Source organism: Pinus tabuliformis, chromosome 8 (genome assembly GCF_031772625.1).
Source record: "Pinus tabuliformis cultivar Carrire ecotype Pingquan chromosome 8, CPIR1, whole genome shotgun sequence".
Classification (NCBI taxonomy): domain Eukaryota; kingdom Viridiplantae; phylum Streptophyta; class Pinopsida; order Pinales; family Pinaceae; genus Pinus; species Pinus tabuliformis.
The window spans coordinates 1,737,013,718-1,737,035,516 of NC_142294.1; the positions used below are offsets into that span (position 1 = coordinate 1,737,013,718).

Consider the following 21,799-nt stretch of genomic DNA (forward strand, 5'->3'; position numbering starts at 1 on the left):
CGCAACACCAATTAAATTAATTGTTTTGCCTGTGATTTATCACAATAGCCAATTTTAATGGATTTTGTCTAGTTTTAAATTTAGCAACTTTGAGATCCAAACCAGTTGGGTGGTCTGCCACAGACAGCAATGGCTTTGGAACCATTTTCAGGACTCTTTCCACTACATTGTCCAGTTCCTCAAATTCGTCGTCCCCGTCCCTGAATTGAGTAAACAAAGCAACTGAGAAACGCTTACGAATGTATGTCATGCAGCTTATATCAATCCAAAAAATGAAAACAAAAACGGATGTTAAGGGACAAGAGGAGATGCACCTCACCTAATCTCGAAATTGCTTAAATCGGCAACAAAAGAAAGCGCGACTCTCCATTTGTAATAGTGTCGGAGCTGTAGCGTGGCTTCTCTTCACCAGTTTTAGGATCAGCCAGTGTAGTTTTCTTTGCAAGGCCTCGCAGTGCATCAGCGTACACTCTGGCTTTGACATTATGATGAACCACAGAAGAGTCAACTTTGTAAAACACTGGAAGAATGACTTTCCCTGACTCTGCCATGAGGACAAGTTCATCTAAGCACCACGAAGATTTGGCATACTTTTGTGAAAAGATTGCAATGTGAATAGACACACCACAAATAACCTCTACTATTTGGCGAGAAATGTTTTGTGCCTTCTTCATCTCTTCCTTGTTGAAAAAGACTCTCATTAATCCATTGGAAGTAAGGCGTCCATACAGATTTCAGGTGACCATTTACCATCGGGACTGCGGTGATTAATAAACAGATCCTGTTGAAGATAATGGAGAATATCCTAGAATAGGTAGAGTTGGTTCACGTAGCCTCAGGATAGGAATTAATTTCTATTTCTTAGGATGTTGTTCTAACTTCCCTAAAACAATGTATTCTATTTAATGTGTAATGTTGATGAACAATGTAGAGCATTGTGCAGAGCTAGACTCTCCTGGTTTAGACTCTCTTTTGTAGAGCTGACTAGTGGGTTTTATTTTAATACAAACATTGCCATTTTTATCATGGTATCAGAGCATCAGGGCTGAGGAACCTGTACGCTGGTTGGTGGGTGGTTCTTTGAACTGAAATCATCACAGGTTTTGAGTGGATAGCCATGACGATAACACTATTAAACTTCTCACAATTTTTATTTTTCGATCGTCGCAGTTTTTCAGTGTACAGCTGCGACGGTCTCAGAAAATTAATGTAAAACTGCGACAGTCTCGGATATTGGGTGTATATCTGCGACGACATCTCAGAAAATTGATGAATATCTGTGATAGTCTCGGATATTGGGCGTATATCTGCGATGATCGTGTAAATCAAAGAAACTACATGAGGGAGCCAAGAACAAGGCTGTAGCTGTCAAAGAAGCTGAGTGGGGAAGCCAAGAACAAGGCTGTAGCTGACAACAGGAGGTTGTCTGGAGGCTGCGAATAAAGCCACAGTGATCTGCGCGTGTGTTGCGAGATCAAACAATAGTGATCTATCTCTGTCACAGATCTGGTGTAAATTTAACATCTTTTACCTGTCGATTTTTTTTCTTCTAAATCGCCAAGATGAATAACAATATTTTTGAAGCATGCATGAAGGAGCATAACAAGCTCGATGGTTCCAATTATGCAAATTGGAAGTTTAAGATGCAGACTCTGCTATAAGTGCAGAGTGCTTGGATGATTGTGAATGGGGATGAGCCGAGGCCCGCGGCTAGATCAGCATCGGTCCCAGATTGGGAGAAACGAGAAAGAAGAGCAAGGACAATGTTAAATATGTCAGTGAAAGACTGCATTATACCACACATTAGAGAAGGTAAGTCAGCTAATGAGATCTGGGGAATTCTGAAGGAATTGTACGAGATCAGAAATTCAAATCGTCTTTTGTTCCTCAAGAGTAAGATTCTGTCCATGAAAATGGAGGAGAATGAAACGACTGCTTCATTCGTAGCAAGGATCAAGGATCTGAAAACCAAATTATCAGATATTGGTCATACAATGGATGATACAGATCTTGTGACCATTACAATGAATGGTGTCACTGATGATTATCAGATGTTCATCACTGGGATCAATGCCAGAGAAAAGATCTCACACTTTGAAGAGCTGACAGGTATACTGATGTAGGAAGAAGAGAGGAGATCGACTCTGAAGCCCCAGAGTGTCGATCTTGCATTGGTGGTGAGGAAAAACTTCTACAAAGGGAAAGGAGGTCCACAACAACAAAATGGAGCAAGTTCACATAAACGGCCAAATCTGACCCAAGGTATGCACCCGAATAAAAACTACTCTGAAGCTAAATGTTTTTATTGCGGAAAATTGGGTCATATTTCCAGGGAGCGTAGGAAAAAGAAGTATCATGAAGAATAGCAGAAGCCAAAGAGACATGCAAGTCATCTCGCGAATGGTGATCGGGTGCAGAATTTGAGGTTGTTCATGGCAGATCGTGATGAAAATATTGATGCAGACATCTGGTATGTAGATTCAGGAGCGTCAACACACATGACAGGGAACAAGAACTGGCTGGAGGATTTTAAAGAGATCAACGAAGGCGCATAGATTTACCTAGGAGATGACAAAAGTCATCAAATTAAAGGATGTGGGAAAGTTTCTGTCATTCTACCTGATGGTAATATTAAACAAATTTACAATGTAATATATGTGCCTGGCATAACAAAGGACTTGATTTCTGTATCAATGATTACAGATCAAGATTTGAAAGTTGAATTTTTAAAATTTAATTGTTACATTAAGGATCTGCTAGATGGAATGAAGACAATTTCTACAGGAATCCGAACAGGAGAACTGTACAAGTTGGATGTGAGACTTGCACTGGTTCGAGCATTGACAACAACGAGCCTGACTACAGAAGAGCTTTGGCACCAGAGATTCGGCCACATCAATTACAATGATTTGCTGTTACTACAGAGGAAAGAAATGGTAAGAGATCTTCCTATGCTAAAGCAAGTACATAATGATTGTGATGCTTGTACTTTAGGAAAAATGCATAGAGAAGAATTCCCTGTTAGAGTAGAAAAGAAACAGAGGGATATACTGGAGTTAGTGCACACAGACCTTTGTGGTCCCATGCAGACAAAATCATTAGGAGGTGCAGTGTATTTCCTACTGTTTATTGATGACTGTATGAAGTTTTCTTGGGTGTATTTCTTAAGTAAGAAGAGTCATACATTCGAATACTTTAAGTAGTTTAAAAATATGATTGAAAGACAAACAGGGAAACAGATAAAAATCCTCCGCTCTGATCAAGGGGGAGAATACAGGAAAGATGAACTCATCAGATATTGTGAAGATCATGGAATTTTGCAGCAGTTTACAGTACCCCATACTCCACAGCGGAATGGAGTAACAGAAAGGAAGAACAGAACTCTGGTGGAATGTGTTAGAAGTATGCTTAAAGGTAAGAATCTTTCAAATGGTTTTTGGGCTGAAGCAGTGAATACTGCGGTTTATTTAAAAAATAGGAGTCCTATAAGAAGTTTTGAGTTTAAAACTTCTTTTGAAGCTTTATATGGATATAAGCCTGCAGTAAAACACTTAAGAATATTTGGATGTAAAGCATTTGCCCACATACCAAAGGAAGATAGAAATAAATTAGACTCAAAAGCCATTAGATGTACTTTTATAGGGTATTGTTCGTCATATAAAGGATACAGATTATTTAATCCCTCTACTCACAAGATCTTTGTTAGTAGAGATGTTAAATTCCATGAGCAAGATAATGAATAAATTGATGAGCACTTTGACGGATGGGACATTCCATACTTTGAGGAAGAAGAAGCAAAGAACAATCAGGGTCAGCAACAAACAAAGGTAGAGGATGAAAAACAACAAGAACAGTAGCAACAACAACAACAACAACAACAACAACAGCAACAACAGGAAGAAATAAGGTTTGAAACCACCACCCCATCACTCAGGAGATCAGGTAGGAAAGTTCAAATGCCTGCAAGATATAGGGAAAATGCTTTTATAACTAGTATGATGAATGTGGTTGAACCATCTAGTTTTAAAGAAGCAAATGAAAATAATGAATGGAAATTAGCCATGGAACAGGAATATGATTCAATAATCAGAAACAACACTTGGGAATTGGTAGAACTCCCTAGAGGAAAACAGGTCATAGGTTGCAAATGGTTATATAAACCGAAAATTAATGCAAATGGAACTATAGAAAAACTGAAAGCTAGGTTTGTTGCAAAGGGGTACACAAAAAAATAAGGGATAGATTATGAAGAAACCTTCGCCCATGTAGCTAAATTGAATACCATCAGAATTTTAATTTCCTTAGCTACCAAGAAACATTGGATGATGCACCAACTAGATGTAAAGTCTGCATTTCTGAATGGAGAACTGAAAGAAGAGGTTTATTTAGAGAAACCAGAATGGTTTGTCTAGAAGGGAAAAGAACATTTAGTCTGTAGGTTGAAGAAAGCACTTTGGACTAAAACAAGCTCCCAGGTTGTGGTATGAGAAAATTGATTCATTTTTTCTACAAGTTGGCTACAAGAGAAGTAAGAATGACCCTAATCTTTATACCATGAAAGATGAAAAAGGGTGCGTAGTGCTGATTTCATTATATGTAGATGATTTGATAATTACAAGTGATGTTATATATCTAATTGATGAAATCAAGTAGCAGATGTCACAGATGTTTGAGATGAAGCATCTCGGTGAACTCAGATACTGTTTAGGTCTCGAGATCTGGAGAGATTCAGGTCAAACATTTTTGTCTCAAGCAAAGTATGTCAAAGGCCTGTTAGAAAAGTTTAGAATGGATCAGTGTAAGCTGGCACCGGTACCATTGCAGCAGAACATCAAATTGCAGTGTGAGGATGGCTCAAAAGTGGCAGATGCAACACTTTACAGACAACTGGTTGGGAGTCTGATCTACCTAACCACCACTAGACCTAATTTGGCTTATGCAGTCAGCATGTTAAGCCAATTTATGTCTAAGCCACTTGAAAGCCATTGGAATGCAGCGAAGAATGTTTTGAGGTATCTACAAGGTATTGTAGATTATGGAATTATTTACACTGACTCTTCTGATGTTAGATTGGCAGGATTTGCAGATTCAGATTGGGCAGGAAATGTAGATGATTGCAGATCTATAACAAGTTATGCATTTAGTCTTGGATCTGGGGTGATCACTTAGAGCAGCAAGAAGCAGAACACAGTCTCCTTGTCCTCAGCAGAAGCAGAGTATCAAGCCATGTGTGCAACAACGTGCGAGGCGGTTTGGTTGCGGAGACTTCTCCAGGATGTTGGGGAAGAACAGACAGTCGCAACAACAATCAGATGCGACAATCAAAGTTCAATCAAGCTGGCCAACAATCCGGTGTTTCATAAAAACACTAAACATATTGATACTCAGTTTCATTTTGTTAGGGAGAAAGTGCAATCTAAAGAAATTCATCTGGAATATTGTAATACATGTGATAATGTTGCGAACATTTTCATTAAGCCTCTTGGAAAAGTTAAGTTTCAAATGTTTAGGGAGATGTTAGGCATATATGTGAACCCATTCTCCATTAAGGGGGAGTGTTGAAGATAATGGAGAATATCCTAGAATAGGTAGAGTTGGTTCACGTAGCCTCAGGATAGGAATTAGTTTCTATTTCTTAGGATGTTGTTTTAACTTCCCTAAAACCATGTATTCTATTTAATGTGTAATGTTGATGAACAATGTAGAGCGTTCTGCAGAGCCAGACTCTCCTGGTTCAGACTCTCTTTCGTAGAGCTGACCAGTGGGTTTTATTTTAATACAAACATTGCCATTTTTATCAGATCCCAAGGAGTACAAGAAGTCGAGGCAGAAGGGGAGGCCATTGAAGAGTAAGCAGTAGAACCTTGACTGGATATAGTTAGATTTGCCACTGATACTGAAATGTGGAAATGTATGAACTGATAAACAGGATAATAATAATAAGATGCAAAGCTTCAATGGAATTCAAAGTTTATGTCGAAATGCACACGAATGCTATTTAAAAATGCAGCGGACGCGTTGAACAATGATGCTTTGGATACCATAGACGCATGACCAAGACGCATATATAGACGCAGTGCAGATGAGAGATGCCATTTATGTCATGTAATATTTGGATGATTTGGTATAATATTACCGGCGCTTTGTGCCACTTTATGAGATATTTCTCTACGCGTTTTGACATTTTTAGAATTTCCTGGTCACCAACGCGCGAAGCCATATGACATCCACAAATATCGTCCACTATTTTATTGTGGAGGCGTCACCCACGCTCGTAGTACAATAAAATATAAGCAATAAAAAATTTGACTTCATAGTTTTAGTGTTTGGAATCCATGTGCAAAGAATCTCACCCATATTATTGTTCTATGGCGGACCTTAAAAAAAACTCGAGGCATGATTTCCTTAGTAATTCTACCTAGCAGTCAGAGACTTAGCGACCAAGACATGATTAGGTACAAACACGCTACTTTTACTTTAGGGCCAACCAGCACCTGAAGAGGGGAAGATTCTAGGCCGGCTTGAGGTGATTTTACCTTTTGAAATCTTGATTTTCTGCGTTTATTTATCCATCATCGAGATTGAAATTCCCCATACCCGCGCTACGAAATTTAAACATGTTTGCTTTAAAAAGGTAATGAAATTGCTTTTTTATTTATAAAAAATAATATTAAAAAATTTATCAATATCTTTACTTTAAATATTTATTTGTTGAATAAAGAGTAATTCATATTATTAAAAAAAAGAATTATGAAAGAAATTTATAAATGAAGGATCATTTTTATTTTAATCGCTTTATATAATTTATAATATAGTGCGTCTCTTTGCCATGGCATTAAATTCATGGCATAATTCAAATTTAGATAATTTGTGTTGGATAATGAAAAAATTTAAAAGAAGGCTTTTCTTTGAAAAATAAAATGAATAACTAATATCTTTAATAAAAAATAATATACTTAGTGGCATTGGCAAGTGATTTTATTTCTTCTCATCTAAAACTTTTGGAAAGCAATCATAAATATCTTTACTTAAATCATAAGAATTAGATATAGTCATGTTAAATCGTCATGTTTCTTTACTTAAATCATAAGCAATATAGATATAGTCATGCGGAATTTATTTCTTCTCGTCTAAACTTTTTGGAAAGCAATCATAAATATCTTTACTTAATTCATAAGCAATAGATATAGTCACGTTGAATCGTCATGTTTCTAGATGTCTACCTGTTAGTAGAGTATTTTTATTACTTTTATAATATTTTAATAGTATTATCACCTTTTAATGAATGCCTCAAGATGTCCAATTTTATCTCTTTTGATGAGATTTAAAATAAAATAATTATCGTGGTTAGGTAGAATTGATGTATGTTTAGAATATGAATACAAAATAAAATGTAGTGCCAATGTAATATATAGATTACATTTTTTTTATATTGGTGTTTACAAAAATGTTTAATTTTAGGATTAGGGTTAAAAAATTTATATCCTCAATTTTTAAACTTGGAAAATTTTCAAAAAATATATGGTTTAATGATTATATATATATAGTTAGGGGTTATATTTGAAATTACAAAGTAATTTTTTTTTTTTTTTTTTTTATTGAAATTTTAACTTATCTATTTAGACATTTGTGAAATTTTACATTTTAAGTAATTGGAAGGGTATCATTTTACTTAAAATGTATTTATTAAAGTGTGTACATAATTCACACTAGTTATCGATTAATCATGATATATGTAGGAGAGTATGGCTAGGGTTAGCGTAATGTTTCAGGCCTCTACCTATGCAGTTAAGCTTTAGCTCAGATCTAAGGAGTATGATGGTGGGCTTGTAGGGGAGGTCCCAATAAGCATGATGTCTTACAGTGGTTGGATTGAAGCAAAACTGGTGGCAGGTCTTTGGATATATCCTCAAATACCAACAAACATTCGTGATTTGGATCGAAGGCTTTGTGCCCAGCATCGTGTTTTCTCCTCTCTCATCAAAGCTAGGGTATCTCATGCCTCTTATATGTGGATAACTAATGGATCAAATAAACAGACTCTGGTTCCTCAATCTGATTGTTGTTTTATGCGAGATCTTGTAAATTTCAGTTCAGGTCTGTCAAATCACCATATTTTAAGTGTGGCATTTGGAAGGGACGGGGAAATATGGCATCACGGCGATGCTATCAAGCTGTGGAGATCGAATTCAAATCTTATTAGTTTGGATCTTCGCTAGGCCATTTGTTGGCAACAGAGGTGAGATTGAGTCATAATGTGGAAGATGCATGGAGTAGGTGACATCCAGATCCTCATCGTTATGCTCTCACAAAGGTGAATCCAGTTGGAGGATTCTGGCACTATCCTAGATCTACGATATGGGCCACATCCCCTCCACATCCGAGTTGTAAATACCAAGATTCAGACCACGCCTGCAAAGAGGAGTACCAATTTTTTTTTAAGGATCTAAAGGGAAATTCAATCCTTATAGAGCCTCGACCAGTAGATCTGTTATCAGAGTTGAAAAAGAAGGTGTGGGAAAAATTGGGTATCTCGGCCAATATCTAGAATCTAGTTTTGCACGGAAAATCAATCCAATATGCCATCAATCTAAACAATCATGGCATTGAGCATAATTCTACGATTATTACAAATTTAAGGTTACACAGTGGAGCTCTTGGAATGAACTTTCCATCATCATTATCTTCCAAAGGTCCACTTTCTTTTAAGGATGTAGTGAAAAGAAATATTGCCACAACAGATGGAAAACCCCCAAATTTGTAACAACCCTAGTGAAATTCCATGTAATAAAAGTTAAAAATAAAAGTTAAAGGAAATTGGCAAAAGCAATGGCTAAGGCTATGGAAAGGAAAAATGGCATTTTTGGCACAATTATTTGTGAAAATAATGGAAATTATTTGTGAGTTCAGTTTTTGAGCTCTCTCATTATTCTCTCTCTCTCTCTCTCACTCTTGGACACTTAGAGTTTCTTGGAGCACTTTGGCATTGGATCAAGAAAGGCAAAGAAGGCAAGGAGAAGGAAGGAGTAAGCAAGGAAGAGCAGGATTACGAAACTACAACATGATTATTTGCAGGTATTGATTTGCATGTGTGATTTCCTTACTAGATTTGGCATGCATGGTATTGCATGTGGTTGTTTTCTGTCATGGCATGGGCTTTTCCATGTGTGGCAGTGTTTTCAATCTAGCCTTGCCATTTCCAGATAGCCTTGATGAGATGGGTTCTCATACTTCGGTTGAGCTAGATTGTTGGATGAATTCGAAGTTGAGTAAGGTGGATCTCTGGAATGAAAAAAACATGGCATAGTGGTCCCTGAATCATACTGTGGATCACAATAAAGGCACTGGCCTAGTAACCCTTGAGCCAGATTATGGGTTGCAGTAAAGCCAGGATTGTGTGCCTCAGTGAGGCTGTTGCATAAATAGTCACGATAAGGCTGCTTTATTGTTGTAATGCGTGAGATGCTATTGTATACTTTGGATTCCAATGGAACTTTGCGAAATCATTGGGAGGCCGTGATCAAATTGAACCTTTCCTTCTGCCGAGTTGAAAGGTGGTAATTCAAAAGGTTTTTTTCCTTTTCGTTTCAAAAATTCATTAAATGTTCTCACGATTCCAATTTAATTTTCATCTGAAAATTAAAATAATTTATATTCTTATTTATCCATATCTAATTTCATATATATTCTTACATTCTTATAGGTACACATCTAATCTTCCATACATAGAATTTGATGCTATGATCTTGAATATATATTATACCCTTTTACTAACATTGAATTCATAACATAGTTCAAATCTACACCTTATACTGTATTGTGTATGCTTCATTTAAAGATAATGATTGATTCGTTAGAAGTTCATGCACTTTGTCTTTATAAATCTCCACTTCATTTTTATAAATTTCTATTGAAATACGTGTGTTATGAGTATTTCAAGTTGTGTTATTATTTTCAACTTGAACTTGATATTCATATGTTATGAGTATTTTCAATTGGAACTGACTATTTATGTGTTATGAGTGTTTTTATAAATCTTTATGAGCATTTTCAATTGAAATTGGAATTTGTATAATTAGAGTTGAACTTGAGATTCATATGTTATGAGTATTTTCAATTGGAACGGACCATTTATGTGTTATGAGTGTTTTTATAATTTTTTATGAGTGTTATGAGCATTTTCAATTGAAACTAGAATTTGTATAATTAGAGTTGAAGGATGATGATTTGGGTTATAGTCTTTGAGATAAAATCCATTATATATATATGATATAAATGCCATTGGAATGAATATAAATATTTTTTTCACGGTTTTCATTAAGGTCCTTTTCCATATATATTCTCTACTTTGAATCCTTGTATGCTAGTGACTGATCCAAGTTTAACACATTTGATTTTTTGGTGAAAAGAGTAGCAAAACATAAGAAATTGTTTGGAAAGAAGAAAAAAACATCACAACTCACTAGACATATTGTGTGTGTTGCTTAAAAAGAGCAGAAGCAACCACATGATTCTTTTAGAGGAAATGGCACTAAAAGGGGGTGGGGCAAAAAAGAATTCTAGAGATAAGGGGTAAAAGAAATTCGAGGAGAAAGACTTAATCTTCATTGTATTTGTTGCAACATAAATGGATCTGATGCAACAACATCTGGAATCCTCTAGGAGAAAATTAAAGAGAAACAAAATTAGAAAGTAGACAAGGGTAAAACATTAATCCAACAAAACATAAAGCACCATGATCCACTTATTACTTACTTTTTCATTGTAATGTTGAAATAACTGACGATTTGTTTCATAATTCATTTTCTTCTTGGATAGATGCATGATTGCTTGACATAGGTGTAACATGTCACAACCTTACAAAGACACTTCTTTGAATATTTAGTGACAATATATCTGGTGTAGTGTATTTTGTGAAGTCTTATTTCCTACTTGGAGAGATGCATGATTGCTTACATAGATGTAACATGTCACAATCTTCCAAAGACACTTCTTTGAATATTTAGTGACAATATAGATGGTGTAGTGTATTTTGTGAAGTCTTAAACCTTTAGGATTGACACCATGATGATTAACTTTCCTTAGTTCTTAGATTCATTTCTACATGATATGCTCTATCTTCCAAAGTTCTGAATGAAATTTCTGTCCCTTATAAACATTTAACAACAAGACCACTTCATTCATATATTTGATAGAAAATTTCAAATAAAAAAGGTTTCTAACAACATGGTTGTCATGACTAAAGTGGAATATGAAACATTGTTGAAGTTGAAAGGGACATCTACTCATTCACAACGTTGTGCATATCACTCTCATCAGAATGAATGTACGATGTCATATAATCTTCTATGGCATGATAGATTTGAAAATATTAAGTATGACAACCTTTGGTCATTGGAAAATAATAGTGTTTGTAGTTTGTCTACCATTCCTAGCAAACCAAAGTAATGTAATGTTTCTATCCTTGGAAAGCATACCAAATAACCCCTCCATGATTCCACTTCTAAAGCACGTAGAAAGGTTGAACTAATACATTCTAATTTATGTGGCCCCATGCCTATTCCATTTTTTAATGGAAATAAATACTATCATGTCTTTTTTTTATTATTACACCAAGATGTCTTGAGTGTACTTATTTAAATATAAATCTCAAGATTTTCAAACTTTTAAAAATTTTCATGTATTGATTCAAAATGAAGGACAATCACATATTTTCTCTCTTCGCACTAATAATTGAGGAGAATACACATCTAATGAATTTGAAAATTATCTTTTGCAACATGGGATTCAACGTTAAACCATAATCCCATACAATCCTCAACATAATGACGTAGCTAAAATAATGTAAAGTTGATATTTTTGGCTGATGTGGCTCTATGTATAGTATTTGTGAAAAAACTTTTTCCATCTCAAGCTCTTTGAAATAGTACTCCATATGGAATGTGGTATGGCCACATTATTTCAGTGAGACATCTCAGGGTATTTGATTTTTCTTGTTATGCCTTGATTTATGAGGAGCAAAGATGTAGGCTTTAACCCCATAAAATTAATCATTGCAAACTAATTCTTAAAAAACTAAACATATATAATGGAAAACACAAATATTTTACCCTAGAAATCTAAACTGGGAAAAATATTAATATTTTTTAGTATATATATATATATATATATATCCTGGAATCCATAAAATGCCAATATGTTTAACATGGATTAGAAGATAACCATAGTTCATTAACATAAACTATAAATCCATGGGATAAACCACTATGCACCACAAAAACATTTAACACAAAAAATGTGTGCCGAAAACTAAAAAAATGAACACGGAAAAAACAACCTAAAAAAACTAGGCACCTTGCCTCCAAACACCGCACAAGGTTGCTTTGCCACTACTACATCTGGAACAAAATACAACACATGCAAGTAGTCATGAAAAGAATATAACACATACATAACATTCTCCCACTTGTTGTTTACTTTACACATAATGGGTCACAGTAGTACATGATCAATAACCCAAGGCAATAATTCCCATTTCTTCTCTACACAAAGAGAACTTTTCTATGCTCACATATTTTGTTAATGAATATGCAACATTCTTCAAAGTGTCTACCTTTTCTAGTAACACCTTCTTGTCTTCAATCATATCTCCCATAAAATGATATTGAATATCGATATTTTGTGTCTTCGTTAATAATTTGGGCTCTTAGCCAAGGAAAATACGTTTTGAATATCACAATCTATCCTTACAACTTGTTTCACTGATACAATACTTTCACACAATATTCATAACCATATTTGTTCCTTGCTTGCATGATTTTATGCCATGTATTTAACCTTTGTAGCTGAGAGTGCCACTACAAACTCTCTTTCTCATCCAATTGATTACTCCTCCCAACAGGTTAAATGCATACCACTTTTAGATCTTCTTTGATCCATATTACTAGCCCACTCTTCATTAAAAAAATCTATGTATGTTCAACACTTTGTCCAATCCAATTCTTCCTTAATAGTGCAATTGATTGCCAATAGTGCCACAAAAATCCTTGAAAACCCTCTTTATTGATTTCTAATGCTCCTTCCCTATCTTTGATATATGCTTGATCAATACTTCCATTGCATGTGTAATGTCTGATCTAGTACAAACCCTCACATACATCAAACTTCCAATTGCACTATCATATAAAACACATTACATGTCCTCTTCCTCTTTCTATGTCTTGGGACATTGATCTGCAAGTAACTTTAAACCTACATAAATAGAGACAGTTACCATTTTACATTCTTTCATATTAAACCTTTACAATATTGTCTCCAACATAGTTATTTTGATTTAACCAAGATTTCTTGTTGTCTAATCTCTTTTAATTTCCATTCCTAAAATGAAATTTGCAACACCAAGATCCTTCATCTAAAATTTAGTGGAAAACTAAGTAAATTCACTTCCTTGATGGTTTCTTTTTCATTTACAATCAACAACATATCATGCACATACAATACCAAATAAATAAAATGAGCACCAATCAATTTGAAATACACACAGTGATCCACTTTGCTCCTTGTGAAGCCAAGTCCCAGTGTATGTGCCAAAATTTTGATACCACATCGTTGGTGACTCCTTTAACCCATAAAGTGTATTTTTCATCCTACATATGAAATCTTTCTCTTCCTTCACCACAAGTGCTTCTTACTACTTCATGTAGATTTGTTGTTATAGATCTCCATGTAGGAATGTTGCCTTCACATCCATATTTTCTACTTCGAAATCAAAAGAAACAAATATATATATATATATATATATATATATATATATATATATATATATATATATATATATATATATATATATATATATAATTAATGGAATCTAACATGGAAATAGGAGAAAAATGTCAACGAATCCAATTCCCTTTACTTGGGATTAACCTTTTGCCACTCACCAAGCTTTGTGTTTCTCCACTTTTCATTCTACATTAAAATTATTCTTAAACACATGTTTTCTAGCATTGGGATTTCTTTTGGCTGAAAACTCCACTAGATATCCAACCTCATTTTTATCTAATGTTGTCATTTCTTCAACCATGGCATTTTTCTAGACCTTCCCATCCTCTAAATCCACCACCTCCCTAGTAGTTATAGGATCATCATCAGTAATAATAATAATAATAAAATGAACAAAATTAAGGCAGAGTATACCTTTATAGGTTCCTTATTTCCTAAACTAATCTCCTTAATAATGGAGTATGTGGTTCTTGTTTGTTCGATTCTTATTCTTTTGTAGAGTTTGATTCATCATCCTTTAATTCAAACTCCCTCTTCTTTAGTTTTTTTCTCCCTTGGCAAGACTTCCTATTTGAAAATGTCTTTTATTTTTCTAAATAGCACATCTCTACTATACACAACCTTCATAGATTTTAGGTTCCAAATATTATAACCTTTCATACCATCTTTATATCCAATAAAGATATGCTTTTCAGCTTTCTTTTCTAGCTTGCTCTTATTATACTTTAGAATATGTACATAAGCATAATGTCAAAATAACCTAATAAGTTGAAGAGAGGGTTTCTCACTAATCCATATGTAATATGGAGTCTTGCCATCCAATTCTCATGAGGGTGATCTATTTACTAGGTAACACACACTATACTTTGCCTCTTTCCTAGAATTCCTGACGTAACTTGGTAACACTAAACATGCTCCTTGCTTTCTCCGTCAATGGTCTATTCAACTTTTATACAACTCCATTTCACTAAGGTGTGTATGGAGTAGTCTTCAACCTTGCTATACCACACTTCTTGCAAAATTCTTCAAATTCATTCCCACATAATTCTCCACCATTATCTATCCTCCAAACCTTAATTTTCTTCTTTTTGTAATTTTCCATAAGAGCCTTAAATTCTTTGAATGTGAAGAAAGCTTCAAATTTATTCTAGGGAAAATAAATCCATGTATTCTTTAAGAAGTCATCTATAAATGAGACACAATACACAAATTTACTCAATGATGGAACCAACACAAATCCAAACACATCATTATCCACCAACTGTAATATTCCTAACACCATAGGAGAATCTTACCTAATTCTATTTCCCATATAAATAATGTTCAGAGAAATCAAAATCTAGAGATAACTTAGACATACCTTCTACCATACCATTAGCACGTAGTACTCAAACACCTTTTTCTTTGATATGAGCTAATATTTGATGCCATCACATAGTCTTTTCTCTAGACACTTTAGGATTTTCTCCTTATTTTGCTCCACTTTTAGGAGCAATCGATTTGTTGCACCCATCACTAATAGTGATTCTTAGTAGCTTATATAGAATTCCAATCCAAAATCCTCTTAGAAATAATATAGCTCTTGAACCATCTTATAGGTATCATTTTCAAACATTGTCTTCACACTTGGATTGCTCAAATTTATTATAGAAATGAAACTTTTGGCTAATACTAGAATGTGGAAAACATTAGTGAGTGTTATAATCCTTCCACCCATGAGCTTCAAGTTGAATTTTCCATGTCCTAGGATTCCGTCTATCGACACATATGATCCAGGAGGATCTTGACACATTTCCCAAGGAGAACCATAGTGAAGACAAACTCATTTGAAGCCTAAGTTGTGGGTATTTCAATTTTGATTGTAAATGTTCTCATGTTTGAATTTTTCTAATTGTAAAATAGAAATTGAAATTGTGAGAGGATTTTCTCAAATTCAATTTCTAAATTCATGATGAAGTTGAGAGGCTGAAGGGATTTTCTCTCATCCCTTGGGTTTTGGATAAGGTCCTTGATAGAAGGATTTGAGATATTTACTCCACATAAATTTCAAATAGCATTTTTAAGGGATTCATAGAGTTATTTTCTCCTTGGAATAGGGGATCTAGGGAGATATTCTCTCCTTTGTTTTTGGGATCTTGAAAGATATATAAAACCCTCCTATGTAATTTGGATGATATGAAAGTTTAGAAGAAGAGAGGTTGAGAGAATTTTTGAGAAGCCCTAGAGAGATTCATTTTGAGGAGAGCTTGGAGAGCTAAAGAGTTATTTCAAAGGAATTGTTTTTTATGTACAAGTCTTGAACTCCTTTGTGTAGAAGACAACTCTAGGTTTGGCCACTCGTTTGTAAAAGAGCATTGTACATCTTCTTCATTTCAGAAAGACAATAAAATTGTTTCGACTTGTTGGAGGAAAATTCAAAGACGTAGCTCAGTGGAGGGGGTGAACTCCATTATCAATCTGGATGTTGCATGTTTTTTTATTCATGATTTGATCAATTTAATTTACATGCATTTTAAGTTACAATTTTAGAATTAAATTAACATGTATTTGGATGAATTGTAACTTAATTATTAAAGCCCATCTGATTATTCATAAGTTCTTGTTTATAATTTTTTAAGTGCCTCCTGAGTTTTTCAAATCACTTGATGTAAGAGCAGTTCATTGCCTGGCTTAGTCGGTATATTTGTCAAGTTTAATTCAAGAAAGTAGAAGGAAACTACTTAAGAAGGTAATTTCTTAAGTTTCGAAATGTTGATTTTAGAAAATGAGTCCTTTCCTAATCCTTTCTTTGCAAATCTTTATCAAAATTTAAAGATGTTTGAAATTTTTTTAACCATGAAGAAAATGGTAGAGGAGTTGTATGATGATGACAGAGAAAGTAATAAGTTGCGGAAACAGTTGAAAGCATTGGAGGATGAGAAACAAGAGCTTCAAGATAGATGTTGAGCCCTGAAACTACATCTCTTCTACATACTTTTCTAGACCTTTTTCCCCTCACCAATGCCTCATAAGCTATCAAAGATCATTACATATTGATTCTAATAGTGCATTTAAGTGGTTTTCTAACTATATTTTTGTTTTTTCTATTTGATTTAGATTTTGCTCATCACCTGCAGAATGCAGCCACTTTCTGCAGTTGACTCGTGATTCCGCAGCGGTTTTTATTGATCTCTAGGTTACAGGTGTTGGCAAGTAAAACGAAGCACGTGGGCGGTTCAGGAATGATCTGGACATGGACCAGGTCCTATCGGTTCAGCCAAATTCGTAAAGGAAAGCCTTGGTCAAACAATGGTCAAACGAGGAGTTCTACAACAAACAGGTCTCTGTTTTCAACACATGAAAGGTCCGAGACCGTTCCTAGATCCGTGGATCCATTTTGACAACTGTAGACTGCCTCCACGACGCAAATCCAACATCCACCTTTTGGTAGATTGAATGATCATGGCAACCAATACGCTAAGCTCACGGGTTCTGTCTTTTTACGTGTCCTCTGCTGAAGGTGTTTCATAAGAAAAACAGTTATGTAATTTCCTTTATAAATAACGTGTTTGGAAACGCATGTAGCTAGTTTTTTTTGGGAGATAGTTTTGCTGTAGTTTATGTACTGTGCCGTAACATTGGTCCTGTTATTGTAACGAGAGGATCCTTCCTCTGTTTTGCAATATAAAAAGACTCTGTTTCATATGACTGTGTGAGCGTAATTCCGGACTGACAGCGTGTTAACCAAGGCTGTGCACAGGGCCCCTGTTGGCTGAGGTTTTGTTTCCTTATTTCTGTAAAGTTTTCATGTGTTGTTTTCTTATTTTCATTGTAGATATTTCATAGCTTGTTCACTTGTGTATATTTCATAATTTAGCTATGGTGTTAGTGTTTCATTCCTGTACATGATTTTCCAGCATTGTATATTTTTGGCTAACACTGATTAGTGTGTTTCAGGATAGGCTATGCTTGAGCATTTTCATATAATTTTTGAAATAAATAGTGACATGAGATTGGCCCCTCTGCTGACTTTGATTTTTTTAGTTTTCATGCTTTGATTTCAGTCTTATTTATTTGCTGTTGTTAGTCAGTTTAGATATCAAATTCTTCATGACATTTGATGTTATCTCTAGAGCCATGGCTTAACCCCGAAAAGCTACTTGGCGAGCTATCAGATTATGAGTGAAGTGATTTTATTTTACTTTCATTTCTGGAATTAGATATCAGGTTCTTCATGACATTTGACGTTATCCCCAGAGCCATGGCTTAACCCCGAAAAGCTACTTGGCGAGCTATCGGATTATGAGTGAAGTGATTTGATTTTACTTTCATTTTTTGCAATTAGATATCAGGTTCTTCATGTTATTGACGTTATCTCCAGAGCCATGGCTTAACTCCGAAAAGCTACTTGGCGAGCTATTGGACTATAAGTGAAGTGACTTGATTTTACTTTCATTTGCAAGTAGGTAATTTAGACATCAATTCCTCATGTTATTGACGTTATCTCGAGAGCCATGGCTTAACCCCGAAAAGCTACTTGGTGAGCTATCAGACTATAAGTGAAGTGAATTGATTTTACTTTTATTAGTCTACAGTTTTTGGTTTGTTTGAGTGCAATAGCTTAACTTTTATTTCTGTATTTAGATGAGTAGCAAAGACAGTGATTTCATGATCAGTAGTTCATTATTTGTTTGATTTGAATAGCTACACATTTACATTCTTGTTCAAGTACTAATTTCATCACTAGTATGTTTTGAGATCCTCTGAAGTGTTAAGGTCTAGAAGTTATCATAAGGGACATAATTGCCTTAAATCTATATCCATACTTTCCTTTTAAAGTATTCTTAAAACTTAGGAATAGGATTTCCATTCGCATTAGGAGACGAACAAAGACAAAACCCCCAAAACAAAATAAAATTGAAAACAATAAAAAGTAAGAAAGAGTTTGTCTTGCACATATAGTGCGCCACATTTCATCAGTTTATGACTCCTGGATTGATAATTAATGTAGCAATTTAGGACATACTAAATTGACTAAAAATTTTGGCGCCGTTGTTGGAGAAGTGTAACTAGGTAGCCGATCTCTTACATAAAAAAAAGAGGGAAAAATTGATAACTTCTTGGAGTATGCTCTCCTCTTGCACCTAGTGTGATCTAGAGGATCAGAAAAGGGAGTTATTAGTTCAATAATTTCTTGATTATGCTCTCTTCTTGCACCTAGTGTGACCTAGAAGATCAGAAAGAGAATTATTAGCCCGACAAAAAATAAAAAAATAAAAAATGACATGCATAGAGCAAGAGATTCTAGGGGAAGGTTCATAGCTAGGGCTAAAAGTTCGATTTTCTCAACTGCAGCTACTTCAAGGCATAGAAAAAATACACCTCTGTCCCCGACTCATACTCCCAACCTTAGGATTCCCGGAATTCAAGGAGCAACAGCTAAATTAGAAGATTCTCCCACACTATCTACTAAATCTAATCTAGGAGAAGAACCTTCACTACAACAAAACAGGCAATTTGCGCCAGATTTAGCACCAGATTCTAGTGCATTTTTTTCTCAATTGGGATGAGCAACCTGGTGCTAAATATGGCTCTATTGTACAATTTTTAAAGCGTCCTTTTTTGCACCAAATTTTGCATCTTTTTTACGCCAAATTTTCCATCATTTTCTGCATCATATTTTGCACCAAGATTTTCATTTGGTTTTACAACAGGTTTTGCTTCTAGTTTTGTGCCTTTTTTTGCATCTATTTTTGCATCATTTTTTGCTTCCTCTTTTGTGGAATTCTTTGCTTCTATTTTTGTGTCATAATTTGCATTGATTTTTACACCATCTTTGACATCTTATTTAGCGCCTTTTTTTACATCCAATTTGTGCCAATTTTTGCATCTAGTCTTATGCCATCTTTTGCTTCTAATTTTGTACTTATTTTTACATCTATTTTTGTGCCAATTTTTCTGCCTTTTTTTACACCATCTTTTCCATCCAATTTTGCACCATATGTTGAATCTGATTTAGTGCCAAATTTTGCATGCATTTTTGCACCATTTTTTGCATCCACTTTTGCATTTTATTTATCTCCCTTTTTTGCATCCTATTTTGCACCATATTTTGCATTTAATTTTGCATCATTTGTTGCATCCAATTTAGCATCATTTTTAACACCATTTCTTGCATCCAATTTTTCATCCTTTTGAGCATCTAAATTTGCATCCTATGTTGAACCATATATTGCATCCACCTTTGCATCCCATTTTGTGTCTATTGTTACGTTCACTTTTGAGCCATTTTTTCGTCTACTTTTGCATTTGTTTTTGCACCAAGTTTTGAATGATTTGTTGCATCATTTTACATCCAATGTTGCATCTCAATTTGCATCCAAAATTGAGCCATTTTTATGCCCATTTTTGCACCATTTTTTCTTCTTTTGTGTCCAATTCTGCACCATTTTTTATGTCCAAATTTGCATCCTTTTTGGTATCTAGTTTTTTATCCTTTTTGGCTTCCAAATTTGCATCCTTTTTTCTGCCACATTTTGTGTCCACATTTGCATCTCATTTTGCACCTAGATTTTAGTTGGAATTTTCATCTAGTTATGCATCATCTTTGACATCCTTGGTTTCACCATTTTTTAGTCCCATTTTGCATCTTGTTTTGTGTCTTTTCTTACATCCTTTTTGCATCCTAATTTTACACCATTCTTTGCATCCTCATTTTGGTGTCCATTTTTGCATCCTTGTTTGCACCCAATTCGGTATCCTTTCATATGCCCTATTTTGTTCCCTTCTTTGTGTCTAGTGTTGCACCCTTTTTTAATTTTAGTTTAAAAACCTTTTTGTGTCATTGTTTGCATATTGTTTTGATGGCTAGTTTAACATCCAATTCTACTCCAAATTTTTCATCCATGGTTAAATCCACTTTTGGCTTCTTGTTTAGAGTTTTACTTTTATTTCCATTTATGACCACCTCTATGGGTTCATTTTACTAAGTTCATTTACATAGTGAAATATATTAAATTTTCTAAATATCATTTTGCTGTAGGATTTAATGCATGGTTAGATGAAAACAAAACCCTCTCAGTTTATCTCAGAAACCTAGGACAAACCAATTAAGAGAAAGGTTGTTCTAAGGCTTAGGATTCTTAGTAGATCAAGATGTAGAGTATAGATTAAGAAAAAGAGAATGAATTCTTGTGAGTCCTTGCATGCAGGTCTTCTTGGAGTTTTTCGTATAGCCAAGAAGCGCTCCTAGCTAGCTCCAAAGCTTGGTCCTACACATAAGAGAGAGAATAAAGCAACCTTCACAACATAATATCTTAATAATCAAAACTATAAAAAAACATATAAATATTATTGAATAAATAAATATAAACCAAAAACCCATGCATACATTAGTTAAATAGAAGAAGTAAAGAATGAATAGAAACATATGGAAGGAAGAACAACTGATCTATATGAATAAAGGAGTTGGAGGAAAGTTACAACAATCAGATATAGTTGCAACATCACCTCCCCCAACTCATAGCTCCAAAACTCTCCCTCTCAAGACAGATCTCAAGAGCGTGACAATACAAAATTCCCATAATTTTTTCAATGGCCAAGCCTCTAATATATAGGAAAGTGGAGGCTATGAAGATTTCCAAAATTCCTCATTAGTTCAATTTGGGAAAAATCTTTTGGGTGAATAATGTTTCCTCATATAAAAAAGGAATTTTCCACTTTTTAGATGCTTTTGTGCTTAGGAAAAAGCTTCCCCTGCTTTATGGCTCTTTCCCACTTTTGTATGCTTTTATTTTTTAGGAAAAAGCTAAAGATGAGGATAAAGAGATTACATTCCACCATATGTTTCCGAAAGTGACCAAGAATGTCAAATTCAAATTCTAGTTTGCTTATGTTTTAGTTTTTTTTTTAAATATATATTTAGTTTTAGTATTTTTTTTTTCTAGAAAAATATATTTAGTTTTTGGTATATTTTTCTATAAGAAAAATTATATTTTGTTTTTATAAAAATGGATTTTAAACATTCCATTCATGCTAA

At 34.5% G+C, this 21,799-nt stretch overlaps 1 protein-coding gene across 1 annotated transcript in view; it reads right to left on the reverse strand.

The window, feature by feature from the left end:
* Nucleotides 1-335: 335 nt before the first annotated feature.
* LOC149243045 (disease resistance protein RPV1-like) overlaps nt 336-21,799 on the reverse strand; it is a 41,247-nt gene continuing 19,783 nt past the window's right edge. The window contains exon 3 of the mRNA XM_089371106.1: nt 336-590. Coding sequence (XP_089227232.1) covers nt 336-590 — 255 coding nt within the window. The remainder of the gene's footprint in view (nt 591-21,799) is intronic.